At 35.3% G+C, this 17,317-nt stretch overlaps 1 protein-coding gene across 2 annotated transcripts; it reads left to right on the top strand.

Moving 5' to 3' along the window:
• The first annotated feature begins 9,607 nt into the window (after positions 1 to 9,607).
• Positions 9,608 to 15,941, top strand: LOC103946586 (serine/threonine-protein kinase STY46). Of its 2 annotated transcripts, XM_009357311.3 has the most exons (16): positions 9,613 to 9,964; positions 10,357 to 10,471; positions 11,243 to 11,334; positions 11,500 to 11,619; positions 12,042 to 12,099; positions 12,398 to 12,508; positions 12,731 to 12,781; positions 12,999 to 13,171; positions 13,287 to 13,394; positions 13,874 to 13,947; positions 14,075 to 14,250; positions 14,380 to 14,475; positions 15,029 to 15,109; positions 15,196 to 15,249; positions 15,364 to 15,498; positions 15,589 to 15,941. In XM_009357311.3, exons 1-16 carry the CDS (start codon positions 9,762 to 9,764, stop codon positions 15,658 to 15,660), a joined length of 1,719 nt encoding a protein of 572 aa, XP_009355586.2. In that variant the 5' UTR covers positions 9,613 to 9,761; the 3' UTR covers positions 15,661 to 15,941. The 2 variants fall into 2 exon arrangements, 1 of the variants encoding a protein (XP_009355586.2); XR_001953147.2 differs by lacking the exon at positions 15,589 to 15,941 and having other exon boundaries at positions 9,608 to 9,964; positions 15,013 to 15,109; positions 15,364 to 15,452.
• Positions 15,942 to 17,317: the final 1,376 nt, after the last annotated feature.

The following is a 17,317-nucleotide window of genomic DNA, read 5'->3' as shown; positions in this document are numbered from 1 at the left end:
TATCAAAAATTATAATATGTACGCTCTATTATATGACATGTACTGAATAAATAAAGAGAGTTTTAACGAAAAGTCTGCGGTACTGTTTACTTTAACGAAAAATCATATTTTTACACTAAAAAGTCAAACCTAGTACTATTCATTTTATCCTTATCGTTAAAACTCAAAGTTATCAAGTCATTTTCATTAGTTTTTCTATAAATAAAAGGTATACTGAATACGAATTTTAGTTTATAGTGCATACTAGAACAACCCTAGAAATGCACTCATACTTGATTTAAAAAAGGGGACGACCATATGAGTTTGGGCGACAATGTTGTAGTCAGGCTGTCAGCGAGGTACAATGGCTCTACTTGATCTTATCTTTAACTGTTAGCTAGGTTAACGTTGGACGTCTCCTTGAGGGACATTTTGGACCCACTCGCCAACCCCTTTGTTATCTTTTTTGTTCCTCATTTAATCATGGAGAAAACATCTCATTCGAGGGCCCTGTACATGCTGTACATGTTGTCTGCCCTTCAACAAAAAGAGAGAAATGCCTGCAAAGAATTAAATACTAGTTTGTCGATGTTGCCCGAGTAACAATGATATTATTAACGAGAAAAATAATGGTAAAATGTCAAAATTAATATAAGTATCAATGAAACCGCAACGGTTGCAAATACATTTTGTCATTTTTTATATGTTAATAATATCATTGTTACTACAACAATAACAATCAAGAATTACATATTATTTCTTCATGATTATTGTTCTCTTTTTTTGTAGTGCTACCTTACTCGCACATCACCTTCATGGTTTTTCATCGATGTTGGACTATGGTACAAATTTGAATGCTAGTACTTGATAAAATGTCGATAGCGTGGGTGCTTGATTGTATGTACTGTGAAGTAGTAGTTCATCATACTTAAATTTTTGTGCTCGATTGTATGTAATGTGAAGTAGTAGTTCATATATGCCTATATTGTTGCATGCCGAATAACGAGTTTGGTTTAGAAATTAGACTAACATCGGTCGTACATAATCGCAGTACATAATCGTGTTACATTATCATAGTATTTGATACACATTGGGCCAAAACAAATAACTATGACTAGGGAAATATTCTCAAGATAGAGAAGTACATACTTCTTCTTTTGTATGTTGTTGCTTGCTCATTGATAAGTTTACTTTATTTATAAGTTAGATTAGCATTTGTTGTGCGTGGTCATTGTACTCCATTATAATCGTTAATAGACTTGTAACCTAATCAGTATAATGTTATTTTTAATATTTTATAATTTATCCGCGGCTGACGCTACCAACCATTCTTTATTATTTGGGAATCGAAAAAGCACATTTACTTTTCTTTTCCCATTTTGCTCCACATCAAACCTCCAAATAATCAAGAAAAATATTATAGGCAACCACCAAACAGGCAAAAAACAAAGCTGAAAAAACTGGATAAGATTTTATAGTATTTATCTATGGGCTAGAGCGTTGGACTTTGGACTCGGAGAAGTCTCGCACCATTACTTTCTTCCCCCTTTCCATTCCCCCGCCGACCGCCCGCTGCTTCGCTGGCACTCCTCCCCTCAATCCTCATCCATAATCTCCCTCCTTTTTGCCCCTTCATTGCCCTCAAGGGTCACTTTTCCACTTCCCCCAATCACCTCCCTCCACGCGTCTCCACGTGTCTCCACGTCGCTCGCACAGCGTCATTCCTCTGGGGGATGCGGATCCCCTGTCCGCTCCAGCTGGTCAACACCCCCTTCGTGTCTTCCCCCAGGCGCCACGTGGCTTTACGATGCCGATTTTCCTCATTCCATGTGATTGCTTAATCCCGGACTAATCCTACTTAAGGCTAGATAATATTTTTAATTTCAAGTATTATCTTGATTTAGAACGTAATTATTTACATATATGGATGTCCATTCAACAGCTACAAAGAATACACAGAAATTATCAACATGTTGGCGCCATAATGTCATCATATACGGCAAACTTAGGGGGGTGTATTCAATTGAGAATTTGAGAAATTTTAATGGATTTTTATGGAATTTAATTGATTTGTTGAGATTCCATATAAAATTTTGATTCAATTCCCTTGAAATCTCATAGGAATTGGTGAGATTTGTGGATGCTTAAAATACACTACGAAATCTCTCCAATTCCCTGTAATTCCTCAACTTTCTTAAGTTCTTTAAAATCAATTTCTAATTGAATACACCTGGAATATTATAAACTTCTTTAAAATCCTAATTGAATACACCTGAATTCCTAAGGATTTTAATAAATTATCTTAAATTCTAATTGAATACACTTTGAATTTCAGATAATCACTTAAAATTCTAATTGAATACCCCTAGATTCATTAAAAAAATTAAAATCTCTCAAAATCTCAATTGAATACACATCCTTACATCACTTTCCTTGAATGTTGAATCCTTGTCATTTGATTTGAATTAATGTTTTATTTAAACTCTAATTAATCCACGATTTGCATGCTTAGCTTATGGGCCGCACATCGTCAACTTGGATTATTATAAAATAACCACCCTTAACTTCACCCTCAGCTTACATTATCAACGACTTATGCTACAAATGGTGTTCTTTCCATTTTTACATAATAGCAGCCCTATCAACGACTTGTACTACAAATGGTTCTTTCCATTTTTAGATAATAGCAGCCCAACCTCCATCTACTTGCTTCTAGGGATAACAATTCAAACCGTTAAAATCGATAATCGTAGATAACCGTCTGAATGTAACTGATTTAGGTATGAAAATTCGGGTATTTATGGTTATGGGTAAAAACCATTAAATTTATTTGGTTATGATTTTAGATATGGTTCTAGGGTTTCTAATCCGTATTTGCATACATATTATAATATAGTATTATAATATATATATACACACACACACCTACATATATATATATACATATATATATATGTATATATGTATGTATTTATATTGAGTGAACCTATACCAATTTACCTTATTCATTATTCACCGCATAATATATTTAGTATATAATATAATAATATTCACCGAACCCTATATACTATATTCATTATGCGTCGAACATTATGCTATATTCATTATGCACCAAACATCATGCATATGGGAGATATCAATGACCAACATCATCAATGTTTTATTCAATACTCTTATTTTTATACTCTACAAAATTCATTCATTGTTATGTTTTTTTTATTATTGGAGGCTATTTAATGACGAAATTAGTATCTACTAAATTATTGTGCGTCAATTGTATGAATATAATTCTTTTTTTTTTCTTACGAAGATGGATATGATGGGAAATCCGTTACCCGGTGGATATGGTTATGGATAATACCCAATGGCTAATTTGCGGTTATGGATATGGTTAATTTCCGTGGTTATGGTGATAGATATAGCATTTCTGTCCCCAAACCGAATTGTTGCCATCCTTGCTTGCTTGGTACTTGTTGACCTTAAAAACTAGAGTAAATTGTAGTTGTGGTCCCTCCACTTTAATTAAATTGGAGTGATGATCCATCAACTAAAATTTTATTACCATTGGTCCCACAACTCATCAAAATGTGTAGTTATGGTTCCTTTTGTCAAGTTCGTCATAATTTTGTCAAAATAAGTTATGTTTGAAGAACCATTGCTATAATTGGGTTAAAGTTGAGTGACCATTATTATAATTAGGTTAAAATTGAGGGACCATATCTCCAGTTGGATTAAAGTTGAGAGACCGATGGTAATGAATTTTTAGTTAAGGGACCATAGCTACACGTTTTGATGAGTTGAGGGATGACCAATGGTAATGGATTTTTAGTTGAGGAACCATAGTTGTACGTTTTGATGAGTTGAGGGACCAATGGTAATGAATTTTTAGTTGAGAGACCATTGCTCCAATTGAGTTAAAGTGAAAAGACCATTACTACAATTTACTCTAAAAACTATTTCGGGTCCAACCAGTACACACATATATAATTTCAAGGTTAATTTTACTCTACATGTATACCTGACGCACACTGTATTGTCATATTTTATGTAAACAAGACTTCCAATGGTTGTCACACATTTATATACATATATATATATAGAGAGAGAGAGAGAGGGAGAGAGAGAGAGAGAGAGAGAGAGAGAGAGAGAGAGGCTTTTTAGCCAAAATGGTCCTCCTCACTTTGGTCTATGAGATTTAAAATCAATAAAATGAGTCTCTGAGTTTGTCCACGATCAATCATTTCGGTCATTCCTTGAAAAATTTCCATTAAATAATAATAGAATGACCAAAATATCCTTAATTCCTGTCAAATTATTTTCGCCTATTGTTTATTAACTTGAGGGCATATTTGTCATTTTGATCCTTATTTAACATAATTTTGCACGGAAGGACAAAAATAATTGATGGTGGACAATCTCAAATACCACTTCTATTGTTTTCAAATCTCAGGGACCAAAGTGATATGTTATGCAAATCTCAGAGACTATTTTGGCTAAAAAGCCTATATATATAGGGCTTAACATAGTTAAGTGCATATAGTTATTTATAGAAGTGATGATAGGAGAATTTACTCCCCAAACAAGCATAATCTGTGGTTGATAAATTATGAGTCTTTGTTTTCACCAAACTTAATTTCTTTCCTTCCTATGTAAAAGTTACGATATGTGGTGACAACATGTTCCCTGATCATTGAAAATTTTTTGGCTAATAGTCTATACACGTTTAAGTTTTAATTAATTCTAAACTTTGGCTAACCTCACAAAACCATATGCACCCTAAAGCCATCTCCAACCAATCCGGTCCTAAATAGCCCTAAATAACACGAAAATCGTCTCCAACCGAAGGTTAGGCCAAAGGGCTCGTGGGCCCCACCGAGCCACAAAGGGAGAATTAGGCCAACCGGCTACCGTAAGCCAACCAACCAGCCAGCCTCGACCGGTCCAGCGTTTTGAATCCCAACTGCTAGTTTCTGACGTTAACTAGCCGTTAAATTTGATTTTTTTTGTTTTTTTTGTCCTATTACTACCTAAGCCATTAAAACAACATTAAGTAACATTAAACAACATTAAACAATATTAAGTAACATTAAACAACATAAAACTTAAACAACAATAAAAAAAATTTAACGGCATGAAACTTAAACAACATTAAAAAAATATTTAACAACATAAAACTTAAACGCCTACTCCATGCTTCTTTTGGCCCAAAGATATGCAACAAGATCCTGTTGTAGGTACTTATTTGTGGCACACTAGCGTATCATCCTATGACACCTCATGTACTCATTTAAAGAGATATTACCAGTTCTTGGATTCAAAGGCAAATTAGGCCTATCATATATTTTTGCACGAGCCCTTCTTGACCTATTTGGATCCTCTTGGTCGTCATCAGACTCTCCATCAATATACCCATCTTGCTCATCCTCCACAATCATGTTGTGTAATATGATGCAAGACATCATGATGGAGATCAAATTTTCTCGACTCCACCTTCTTGTTGGTTCCTTAATGATCTTCCACCTTGTAGAATACCGAAAGCTCTCTCAACATTTTTCTGGCATGCCTCTTTGTCACACCCCAGCCCAAAAATATTAATTTCGGGAAATGATATTGGTGATGGCCCAAAAACTTTGCTTTATTTCACAGAATTTTAAATCACGATTCTTTATTTAAATTCCTTAACTCCCTCTCAATAAACATAAACATAAACATAATTAATTTATAAGGCATGTGCCTAGGCTTTCTATTAAGTCAAAATTTACTTCTAATAACTCAACTTCTTAACAGAAATTAATTCTTGATTATCTAATCTTACTTGTTTTATGGCTGCATCTAACATCTCGTTAGACTGTCTACGTACCCTAAACAAGGATCAAACTATTCGTAATTCACAATTCATTATTTACCAATTTCCAAACGTAATCTAGAAACCACCATATTCAACACTAACCTTCATAATCCAATTCATATCAAATGGTTACCAAATATAGATTCAGAATATCACAATTTATATGAAAAATGGCAACGTCGGCTCCCTGGCCATGCGCCACCACATATGCCACCACCCCAGCTCGCTGGAAGATTCAACTATTTTTAAAAATTCTCAAAAATTACAGAAATAAAGATCTCAAAGAGTAGAGCAAACTTTATACATGTGGCGAAGTCCAATTTGGCTTGGAAAGTCTCCAATTTCTCTCAAACTCACCGGAAACCCTAGAAATGGGTGTTCTTGATTCGACTTCAAACAAGCTCCGACGTCCCAACCATTGCTTGGGCTTTGTTCCTGGGGTTAAGGGAAGTCTATTAGTAGTGGTGGTTGACATGATAACCTTCATAAATGATGGAATTTTCCGTTGTACTCCCCGCAAACCTGTGGTGGGTTATCCCGAAATTAACCCACTTAACTTGGTTTTTTTATTTTTTTTATTTTTTATTTTATGAAATTGGGAGAGGATTGGATGCTAGGTCAATTTCAGGTGGTGTGTGGCTTCTAATCACTGGAGAAATTGCCTAAAAACGGCGTCGAAGATCATCAATTCCACCAAATCGAGCCGTAGGTCATGGGATGACCGGGTTTGGCTGGGTGAATTCCCTTTGTTCCTCTCCTTTCTCTCATTTTCCTTGGGCCTCCTTCTTCTGTCCTCCTCTTCCCCTTTTTCCCCTTTTTTCTTTCCCAACCAACTTCCTCCCTCCTTTTTTGTCAGCCACTCCCGTGGCATATTTCCACCACAACACCCCAAAATCAGAATTTTCCAAATCATGGTTAAATGACTATTTTGCCCTTACTTTCATTCGCTTCTATTTTATTCGTTATAATTTCGTTTGACGAACGGTTTTCGCCTGCACACTCATAAAATCGAATTCTATCAAATTATGCTAAGAAATACTACAAGATGTATGAGAATAAAATATGTCCTTGTACATCTACGTTATACCACTAGGGCATTTTTTCCTTTTCCCACGTATCGATAAAATTTACAACGTAAATTATAATAATTTCCATAAATAAAACTTTAAAATTCCCAATTCTATTTTCATAACCATAAATCGATTTATTTTCGATTTTCTCCACATATTCATAATTATATTATCTAATTCATATCTTTAAATTTTCAGGGTATTACACTCTTGGTGTAAGGTAAACCATCTTTCGGCGTCATCCACATGGTTTGCAATTGCTTGGACAAGTGTAGCCCACTTTGGGTGTGTGAATTATAGGCCAATATCCACCCTATTTATGGACATTAGAAGTTGAAGATAAGAAATGTCACACAGATAAAAATCCTATCTAAAATTCTCACAACCAATTACAACTCAACCTTTGGTTGGTAGACTAGATGCATCACTCTTTTAGGCAAATCACAACAGATTGCTCTATAGGTCACATGTTTAAACATTTCGCACTAAGAAGTTTTCAATAAATTTTATGTCAAAGATAACATAGAGACGGAAATGGTGGTCCAATGTGGTCCAATGTGTATGATCAAGTAGCCCATGTTAAGCCATGTGGCAATATGATCCCCAAAGAAAATTATTGAAGATGGCGACTTAGGTTCCTAGTATAAAGTAAGAGATGGAATCCAAGTTCTACACCTTATAAAAATTGCGCCTTCTTTCTTTTTTTTTTTTTTTTTTTTTTGGACTATGTAACAAATATTCTCCACCTCAGAAGCTCGCATCAACACAGCAACGAGCAAAACAAACTGATATCTCTCAATTTACCCTTTTACCTTTATTCCTCTGCCCCTCACGTTTTTCTTATGAATTTTTAAGTTTAAACCCAACTGCTTTATGCCATTTAGTATTTCAGTCTAGTACTATTTTTCTTCACTTGTAAATAAGAGGTCTTATGTTCGATTCTCGCGAAAGACGAATTTGAACCACATTATTGCTAACATATTGTGAGGCTAAATCTACCCTTTCTCTTAGTTACGATGATATCATTTGTTAAAAAAAAATTCTAATTTTCAACTTGAAATTACATCTGTACCCCGTTAGTGCATGTCTTGTGGTCCACCCTTCCTCCAAACAATTAGGAGCCAAAACTTCGGCCCTAGCTCTTGGCGGGGGATGCTGATCGTACAAGCCCACAAGGGGACGCCAATACAAAAGTAAGTAGTGAGTGAGGGGTAGAATTGTCTTTGTGGCATGAGCTTATCCAAATCGGTGGGCGCCTCAGAATATGCTACTTTGTGTCTGCTTTTGGTAATTGTGAGGAAATGCGAGTGGAGAGGGAGGGAAGTCGGAGACGTCTAATTGGCAAAGGAAAAGGTGGCTTTGGCGTCACAACTCACAGGTTCATAGAAATTTATTAAATTTAGACATATGCCCCACAGTTAATCACACCGTCAATCAAGACGGATTTCTTTTAACACGTCAAAAATTGATGTTTGGAGTGCATATAGCTTAAACGAGAATTGCCAATTCACTACCCCTAATGTATTACGAAATTAATTTGTGGTCGGATCACTAATTCAATTTTGCAAAGCGCGATAAAAAAAAAATACATGTTCAAGCCATACAACATGAAATATCATACAATACTTCGTTGTGATAAGAAATGTCAATATAAAAAGCAAAGATAAGACACTGAGTATACCATGAATAAAACTTTCACCAGTTATCAATCTCATCATTACTTTTGTAATGTAATGAATCCAAATCATAATCTAGTCTAATTTGTTATTAAGAAGGGTGTATTCAATTGTGATTTTTAGAGATTTAGTTCTTTTTACAAATTCATGAGTATTCAATTAAAATTTTAAGTGATTTTCTGAGAATCTAGATTATTTAACCAATATTTAAGATGTTTATAACATTCCAACTTTATTTATTTAAAAATTGAATTTAAAGAATTTTTAAAAGTTAGAGAATTCGAGGAAATTTAAGAAATTTCGCAATGTATTTTAAGCATTATAAAATCTCACATTTTCCTCTTGAGAATTTGAGTGAATTCACTAATAAATTTACATAAAATTTCTAAAATTAAATTAAATTCCATTAAAATCTATGGATGTATAAATTCATTAAAAGCGCTCTCAATTTCAATTGAATATATACCCATAACACAATTGAATATACCCCTAAGTTATGCTGGTTGGAGTGGATGGATTTTTCGCCCATCTCTATTAATTAATGAAACCCTCTTTGTCAATCAAAAGAGGATGAAAATACAACTTAGTCTTCTATCACACAAAAAAAAAATGATGGGCAATAATGTAATTTCACAAATCCAAATTTTACTATTTTTTTATTGAAATCTCACCTACCGGTGATGTTAAAATATCTCTAATATTTAAAATAAAAATAAAAAAACCAAAAACAAAAATCTCTCACTCCCCCCACGTTCTCTCTCTTCCTCTCCCCCTCTCTCCTTCTCATTTTCTAAAAAAATATGTTCATACACATAAAATGTATAGGCAAATGCTAATGTTAATTAATTAAGTTATTATTATCGAAGAATAAAATAAACAGAATTAACAAGCGGATCAGCATGCGTCGATATGGTAAGAGATACACCTCGGCATGATTCGCACCGCCAATGGTGCGCACTTTCTAATTTCCATTTTGTGGTAATTTATTATTTATTTACTCTTATTATTATTTTATTTTTTTATTTTTCAGTTTGAACCCTCGCTCTGAAATCCTGCGCATATAAGCCCAGCTGCTCGTCGTATCACGTAAAAAGCGAACAAACCAACCGACGATCCTCCTCTCTCTCACCTTCTCTCTCCGCCATTTTTTCTTCCTCCGTTTACTTAATTCCGTCGCGTTCGCCGCCAATGGTGATGGAGGACAACAGCGAGAGCTGCGGGAGTAGAGCGCTGAACGACGCGTCGTCTTCTCCGCTTCAGTCTCGCCAGCAGAGAAAGCTCGGGGTTTACAATGAGGTCCTCCGCCGCCTCAAGGACTCCAAAAACGACGAAGCCATTTGCCCTGGCTTCGACGACGAGCTTTGGGCTCACTTCAATCGCCTCCCCACTCGGTACCTTTTAATCCTCATATTTTCCTTGAATTATTTATTTATTTATATTATACATGCATGTATATATATTACTCTCACTAGAATTAATTTCTAATTATTATTTTTATTAAGATTTTTTGTTGATTCTGAATATGTTATTTGAAATTTTTGTTTCTGAATCTTGGTTATGGAAATTGGTATCTGGAAATTTTCCTTTCGTTTTCTGTTACGTTATGGCGTAATTTTCTATTGAGCCAAACAGTAGTAAATAAAGCAGATTTAGCAATTCTCGAACAAATTATTCTACTTGTAATCGCTTCAGTTCGCTTCAGTACTCGCGGTTTACTGTTTTGTAGAATCACAAACGGTTTTTTCATGAGTTGAGGCATTTGGTTGTACTCGCGTATTTGCAGGTACGCACTAGATGTGAATGTGGAGAGGGCAGAAGATGTGCTTATGCACAAGAGATTACTGCATTTGGCTCATGATCCTGCTCATCGACCAGCGATCGAAGTCCGCCTTGTACAGGTTAGATGATCGACTACATATCTGACCCACCGCTGCCTCTGATGTATAAGATTTGGTGGTTGCCATTGATGCTTAACTGCTAGCCTGTTTATCTTATCATTTCTGTGGCTGGTGCATCGTTATTGTCACCACAGATTTTCTGCGATCTTTTCTTGATTAAGTTTAGAAATTGAATTTGGATCTGGCCCCACTTTGAGACTGCATACCTAACATATGTAAATGTTTGTCATGTCACATTCAAAGAAGTTAGTGTTGTGCTAAGGAGTTGTCCCACAACCTTAATTTTATCCCAAAGAATGTTTTTTTCCCTTAGAGAAATCGTATGAAGGGTTCTACCCCGTGCAGCTTAGTTTCATAGTGGTTATCGTTAAGTTAGATTAGATCTGTAAGCTGAGGGTCACATTAATTGTTACTCTCAATGCAGTTTGCAGTTTGCACTTCGCACCTAATAACTTGGTCATGTTGTGAGAGACAAGGCCAGTCGGAATAGGTATGCGAGTAGCTGCCCGTTGAAACTAGGTTATTTCTATAAGAGCTACAAGTTTTCTTTACATGGAGGGCGGAAAATTTGCTGCCACTAGAGCCAAAGAATTTTAAGAAAACAAATGATCAATGAATAATTGAAAAATCAAAATTCAAACAAAGTCTTAAGTCCCATCTTCTGCTGGAACTTCCCTCATAATTTTATAGCAATTTATACCCCTTTATCATTCATTCTTAAAATTTGTTGCATGACCTCGTGCATTCTGGGAATCACAATATTGTACGCAGGTTCATTCTGTTGCAGATGGGAATACAGCAGATGCTACAGATTCTCCGGGTAAAGATGCTGCCCAAAGTTCTAACATATCTAGCAGACTAAGGTACTCTTATTTAGTTTCCTATAGTGTATCCAAATTTTCAAATGCAGCTCCAAAGATTTAACGCATATAGTCTGCGAATAAAAGTTGTTCACCTTCTTTTTTTTCTGTCATCCTACTGCATTCTCAAACATTACTGACAACTCCAGCTGGCTTTTCGAGTATCAGTATACATCCTCCTCCAGCATTCGGCTCATCTCCTAACCTTGAAGCCCTTGCACTTGAGGCAAATAAATCTGAAGAGCATGATGATGAACATTCTGTACATGCCAGAACTCAATTTACTCGGTATAGCTATTTGTCTCTAGTAAATATATTTTCACTGCACCTCTCCTTCTGAAGTTGTTTCAGTTTTGTTCATGAGTTTTGACTACAATATTTTCACTTTCCTAGTTTAAAATTAGTTTATGGAAGGCACTAGGAATTATTTATCCTTCAAATTGGTTGCAAATTGGCTAGTTTGTTGTTAGCCATGGACTTAATTGATGGCTTGACGCACTGCATTTTAACAGTCATCCATGCTAGCTAGATTAAGTGTACTCATCTATGCCTAAACTTTAATTTTCATATTTCAGAATTTAGACTTTAAAAGAACCTGACCACTGGTAAATCAACTATATTCTCATGCTTTCTAATGTCTCTTTAAAGTAAAGTGACTACACTTGCAGATGGATAGTGATGTGTTTTTATTTTGATTGACAATGATGTAGGCCCATATTGCATGAAATTACTTTCTCAACAGACGACAAGCCTAAACTACTCAGTCAGGTATTTGCCAGTTTCTTATATGAAATTAAAACCAAGTAATATTCATAGGATCTTTTGAACCTTCGTGTGTGTGTGTGGACTTGTGTGAGCTAAGCTTATGGCAATAAACACATTTTGAGCTAGGAAATGTCGCAAGTTACTGTTGTAAAAACATAAAACTCACATATTTTCACTTGATGTTGCCTCCATATGAGGGTCACGCACATGAAATACATAGTTTTTCTGTGAACATTATATCCTCATATATTAGGGTACCTCTTATTTTTCATGGTCATTTCTCTCATGACAAATTTGGCAGTTGACTTCCTTGCTTGCGGAGATTGGGCTGAACATCCAAGAAGCACATGCTTTTTCCACATTAGATGGTTACTCCCTGGATGTCTTTGTTGTTGATGGCTGGCCTTACGAGGTACATACACATAATTCTTAGACATTTCAATTCGAATACTCAGTTTTTATTAAGGCATTCGTTTGCTTAAGATGGTAAACATGATTTTGATTCAATAGTGTTTTACCGAGGAAGTATTATAACATCAGGCTTTTCCAGTCTCCCAACAGCAGTTTTTTATTTTTTTTATATTTATTTTCTTTACAATGAGAAACTAAGTTGCCTGACTTGGTATTGAAACAGGAAACAGAGAAGCTTAAGATCGCAATACAAAAGGAAGTTTTAAAGATTGAGGTGATTCTTTTCTACTTGTTAATTTCATTTTGGATTGAGTAGGGTGGGTGACAATGCGTGATGTCCCATGGGTATAATGTTTTTGTTTTCATTTTTATGTTAGTTGAGGTGCACATCCTTATCTTTTCCTTATACCTTAACCTTTACCTTCCCATGGTCAACATGCAATTTCATGAGGAATGCATCATTACATTTGAAATTTTGTGTTTATGTGCAGAGGCCATGGCCGCCTACTCATCAATCATCTTCTGGCAGCGAGCATAATCAAGTAGTGATCAAAACTGAACCTGTTCATCTGCAAATACCTAATGATGGGACTGATGTATGGGAAATTGATCCTAGACAGTTGAAGTTTGGGAACAAAGTTGCATCTGGGTCTTGTGGAGATTTGTAAGTTTTGAAGTATAAGATACTTGTACTGTTCGAATCGGTTTTTCCCTTTTTCTGTTCCCTCCCAGCTAAGCATGCACTTTTGAGTGGTGACTGACTGTGGATCTTTTATCAGATATAAAGGTACATATTGTACCCAAGAAATCGCCATTAAAGTCCTCAAGCCTGAGTGTGTAAATTCTGATATGCAGAAAGATTTTGCCCAGGAAGTTTATATTATGAGGTATATCAATTTATATTAACCTACATGTGCACCATTTTTATTTAATCTGACTTTGCCCAGAATCAATAGCCATGAGAGCTGTATATAGGGCTTTGGCTCGCCAGGGAGATACTAGGCTGGCAAATTCCAGTGTAAATTTCCAAGAGAAATCATTTTTATCAGCATTTTCTTGTGATGGCAGTTAAAAAAAGTGAAGATGGTATGTTTAAGGGACATGAATAGGGGTTTGTCAGGAATCATAAGGACTGCATTCCCAGTTGGTCTTTTAAATATTTTACGTTAATTTGATTTGACGCCTCAACTCAACGTTCTTTCAAATGTTTGTGTTTGTTATGTAACGTTCCTTTAAATGTTTGTTAGCTACTGAACGGTTTTCTTTCTTGTTCAAGAAAACGAGGAAGTGGTTGAAATCTACTATAATTTTTTTACACTACGTTTTTTTTTCTCCTAGTTTGACAAAAAATTTCTGAAACTTGTAGGAAAGTTCGACACAAGAATGTTGTCCAATTCATTGGTGCATGTACCAAGCCTCCAAGCTTGTGCATTGTAACAGGTAAATTACAATGACTTTATCATTGCTGTTTGGTAATGTACATTAAAACCTTACTTGATGCCTTGATATTTCAAATAATGGTAGTTATTAGTTCCTTTTTTTAAGATTTATTTTCGTCGTATGACAGAATATATGTCTGGTGGAAGTGTGTATGACTACTTGCATAAACAAAAGGGTGTTTTTAAGCTCCCATCCTTGCTCAAGGTAGCAATCGATGTTTCCAAGGGAATGACCTACTTGCATCAGAATAACATAATCCACAGGGATTTGAAAGCGGCCAATCTCTTGATGGATGAAAATGAAGTAAGAGACCCCCGTGATACTTTAATCAAGTCAGCAAAGTAATTCTGCGTCTAGTTTAGCTGCTAATACTTTTAGAGATCAATAACTTACCATTTCTAAACCTTTTCTGATATATGCATCACTTTACAGGTCGTTAAGGTTGCTGATTTCGGGGTTGCTAGAGTGATATCTCAATCTGGAGTAATGACAGCAGAAACTGGGACATATAGGTGGATGGCTCCAGAGGTCTGTACTTCCACCTTGAAAGTTCTCTGAAATTGTTTTCATTCACTTCATCATTTAGTTTTACACAAATACAAATGCACAGAGAGAGAGAGAGATATATATATATATATATATAGAGAGAGAGAGAGAGAGAGAGAGAGAGAGAGAGATTATATTAGACCCGCATAGTTAGGTAACTTAGGTTTTCCCGTACTATTAAAATAAATAAACTAAGTGCTTCATCATCATCTATGCGGTAAACCTTCCTAATTAGTCAGCATAGAGTATTAGACTATTTTGGGTTGTGCCTGAGGGTTTCACATGGTCACAGCTCTCTTTGCAGCTCCAAATGTCCTTCCTAATTCTCACATTTACTATAACATAATAATATTATTATTATTATTTTCAATTTTTTGTTTTAGAAGTGTGCTTGAAAGTGAAAGCAACATTTAAGAAAATGGTTATTCGCTACCTAATTTCCGTCATGAATCTCTGTCCATGTCCTTCCTATTACATGAATTCTAATTGGTCTTTCATCTTGTCATTTCCTTACAACAGTTCTTTTGCATTGAAGGTTATAGAACACAAGCCATATGATCACAAGGCTGATGTTTTTAGCTTTGGAGTTGTGTTATGGGAGTTGCTGACCGGAAAGGTATGCTTGGCGATGGGAATTTTATTTTTATCATGTTTTTGCCCACCATTGCTACTGTTTTAAGATTTCTTCTGTTTCATCGACAGCTTCCATATGAATACTTGACCCCGTTACAAGCAGCCGTTGGAGTTGTTCAAAAGGTACATCATCATTCAACAATTTTGTTTCCTAGGGAGAAAAATGAAAAATCATTGAGTGATACATCTTGAATCCAAACGATGGACCGTGTATAAGTTTGCTTACCATCTTTCCAGGGCTTACGGCCGACCATCCCAAAGAACACTCCTCCCAAGCTTGCTGAGCTGCTCGAGAAATGCTGGCAACAAGATCCAAAATCAAGACCTGATTTCTTGGAAATCATAGAAATTTTGCAGGCATTAGCCAAAGAGGTATAAATTCTGGTTGCAGTTACTTGACAAAGCACGTATGTCATTAATAATACGAGCAAATTAACGGACTAAACTAACTTTTTGGAACAGGTTGGTGATGGAGAGGAACGACACAAATCATCGGGAGGATTACTGTCCATCCTGCGACGGGGTCACCACTAACCAAGGCAAGCAGATGTTTATTGCTTGATCAAAAGGAATTATAGTGCGGGGAATTCCCCAACTATTTTTCACATACCATGTACAGTAGTACATCCTCTTTTCCTTTGTCTGAAGAGCCATTATTTTGACCGACCACCCGCCTTTTTATTTATTTATTTATTTTGCGTTTTCATATCGTAACAAGAGTTCAGAATGTAATGGTGATGGTTTGGATGAGCATTGTAACTTTGCAAGTATCCTGATGTTTAACAATGACAATGTTGTCGTGAGTTTTTCTTTCATCGATTAATGATGTTTGTAATTGGCTGCTTATATTTCTTTCGATGCAGAGTGAACAACAATGATAGTATCTTACTAATATTATTCTATCATTCTTTTCAATTTTTACTCGTATTTGGGTAGAAGTGCTTTTTGGGGAAGCACGTGCCTCTGCAGGAAAGCACTATAAGTTTAGGAGACACTAGGATGTGTAACGAAACCTTACATGGTTTTATAATAAAAATACTTCTAGCAAAAGAGCTTACTAGCATATATAATTCTAACAGAAATGGTCTAAACGGGCCTTTTTCGGTTCAGTAATTCATACAGATTGTGAAATGGGCCTGGGTGCCAAAGTCTGCCCAATTTACAGGTCAATCTCCCTGAAGCTAGATTTAAGCTAAGGCTCCAAAGTATTAATTTTCATTTCTCTTAATCAGATCAGCATTCTTTTTCTTTTGTGGTCAAATTAGAGGATTGATATATTAATAATTGTGGGCTTTTTCGTTTAAATAGTCCCTAAAATTGGTATAAACTCCTTACTTGGTCCATCAAATTTGAAATCGATAGAAGTAGTCCTAAGTTTGTCCATCATTAATCATTTTGATTCTTTTGTGAAAAATCTCTATTAAATAAAGATAAAATTACAAAAATACCCTCAATTCTTGTTGAATTATTTTGGCCTATTGTTTACTAAATTAAAAGTATTTTTGTCATTTTGGTCCTCATTTAACAGAATTTCTCACGGAATGCCCAAAATGATTTATGGTAGACAAACTCAAAGACTACTTCTATTGGTTTCACATCTCACATCTCAAGCACCAAGGTGAGGAGTTATGTCAATCTCAGACACTTATTATCTAAAAAATCTACATTTTATTAATAATTCCTTACTTGGTCCCTCAAATTTGAAATCAATAAAAGTGGTCTCTGAGACTACTTCTATGATTTCCACATCTCAAGGATCAAATGAAGAGTTATGTCAATCTCAAACACCTTTTAGCTAAAAAAAACCTAAATTTTATTAATAATTCATACAATGGGCGAAGAGAGTAACCTGTATTTTTTTTCTTAAATTTCTGATACCAATAAAATTGTATTTTAATATAATGTGAACTGCACAAATAGATATCGGACTCCAAGCATAAGGAAAGTACATCTGCTCAGGTCAATTAGCCGACGTTCACGGCGGCACAGTAGCCTATGATTTAGAAAGGAGGAAAAGATGATGCTAGACATATGTGGAATGGAATATAGTGGAGCTTAACATATGGCAGTGGGGCACTCCATGATACCTTTTTGCCTTCACGATCCTCTTTTCAAAGAGTAATCAAATAGGAAGTTCTGGATTTGGACTAGGAAAAAAAAATAGCTTTTATGAATATTCACATCAATATTT

Source organism: the organism of the source record quoted next, unplaced genomic scaffold, assembly GCF_019419815.1.
Source record: "Pyrus x bretschneideri cultivar Hongxiangsu unplaced genomic scaffold, Pyrus_bretschneideri_v1 Contig10, whole genome shotgun sequence".
NCBI classification, from domain to species: Eukaryota; Viridiplantae; Streptophyta; class Magnoliopsida; order Rosales; family Rosaceae; genus Pyrus; species Pyrus x bretschneideri.
Note: the sequence above shows the minus strand (reverse complement) of the source record. Positions and strands in the feature narration are given on the sequence as shown.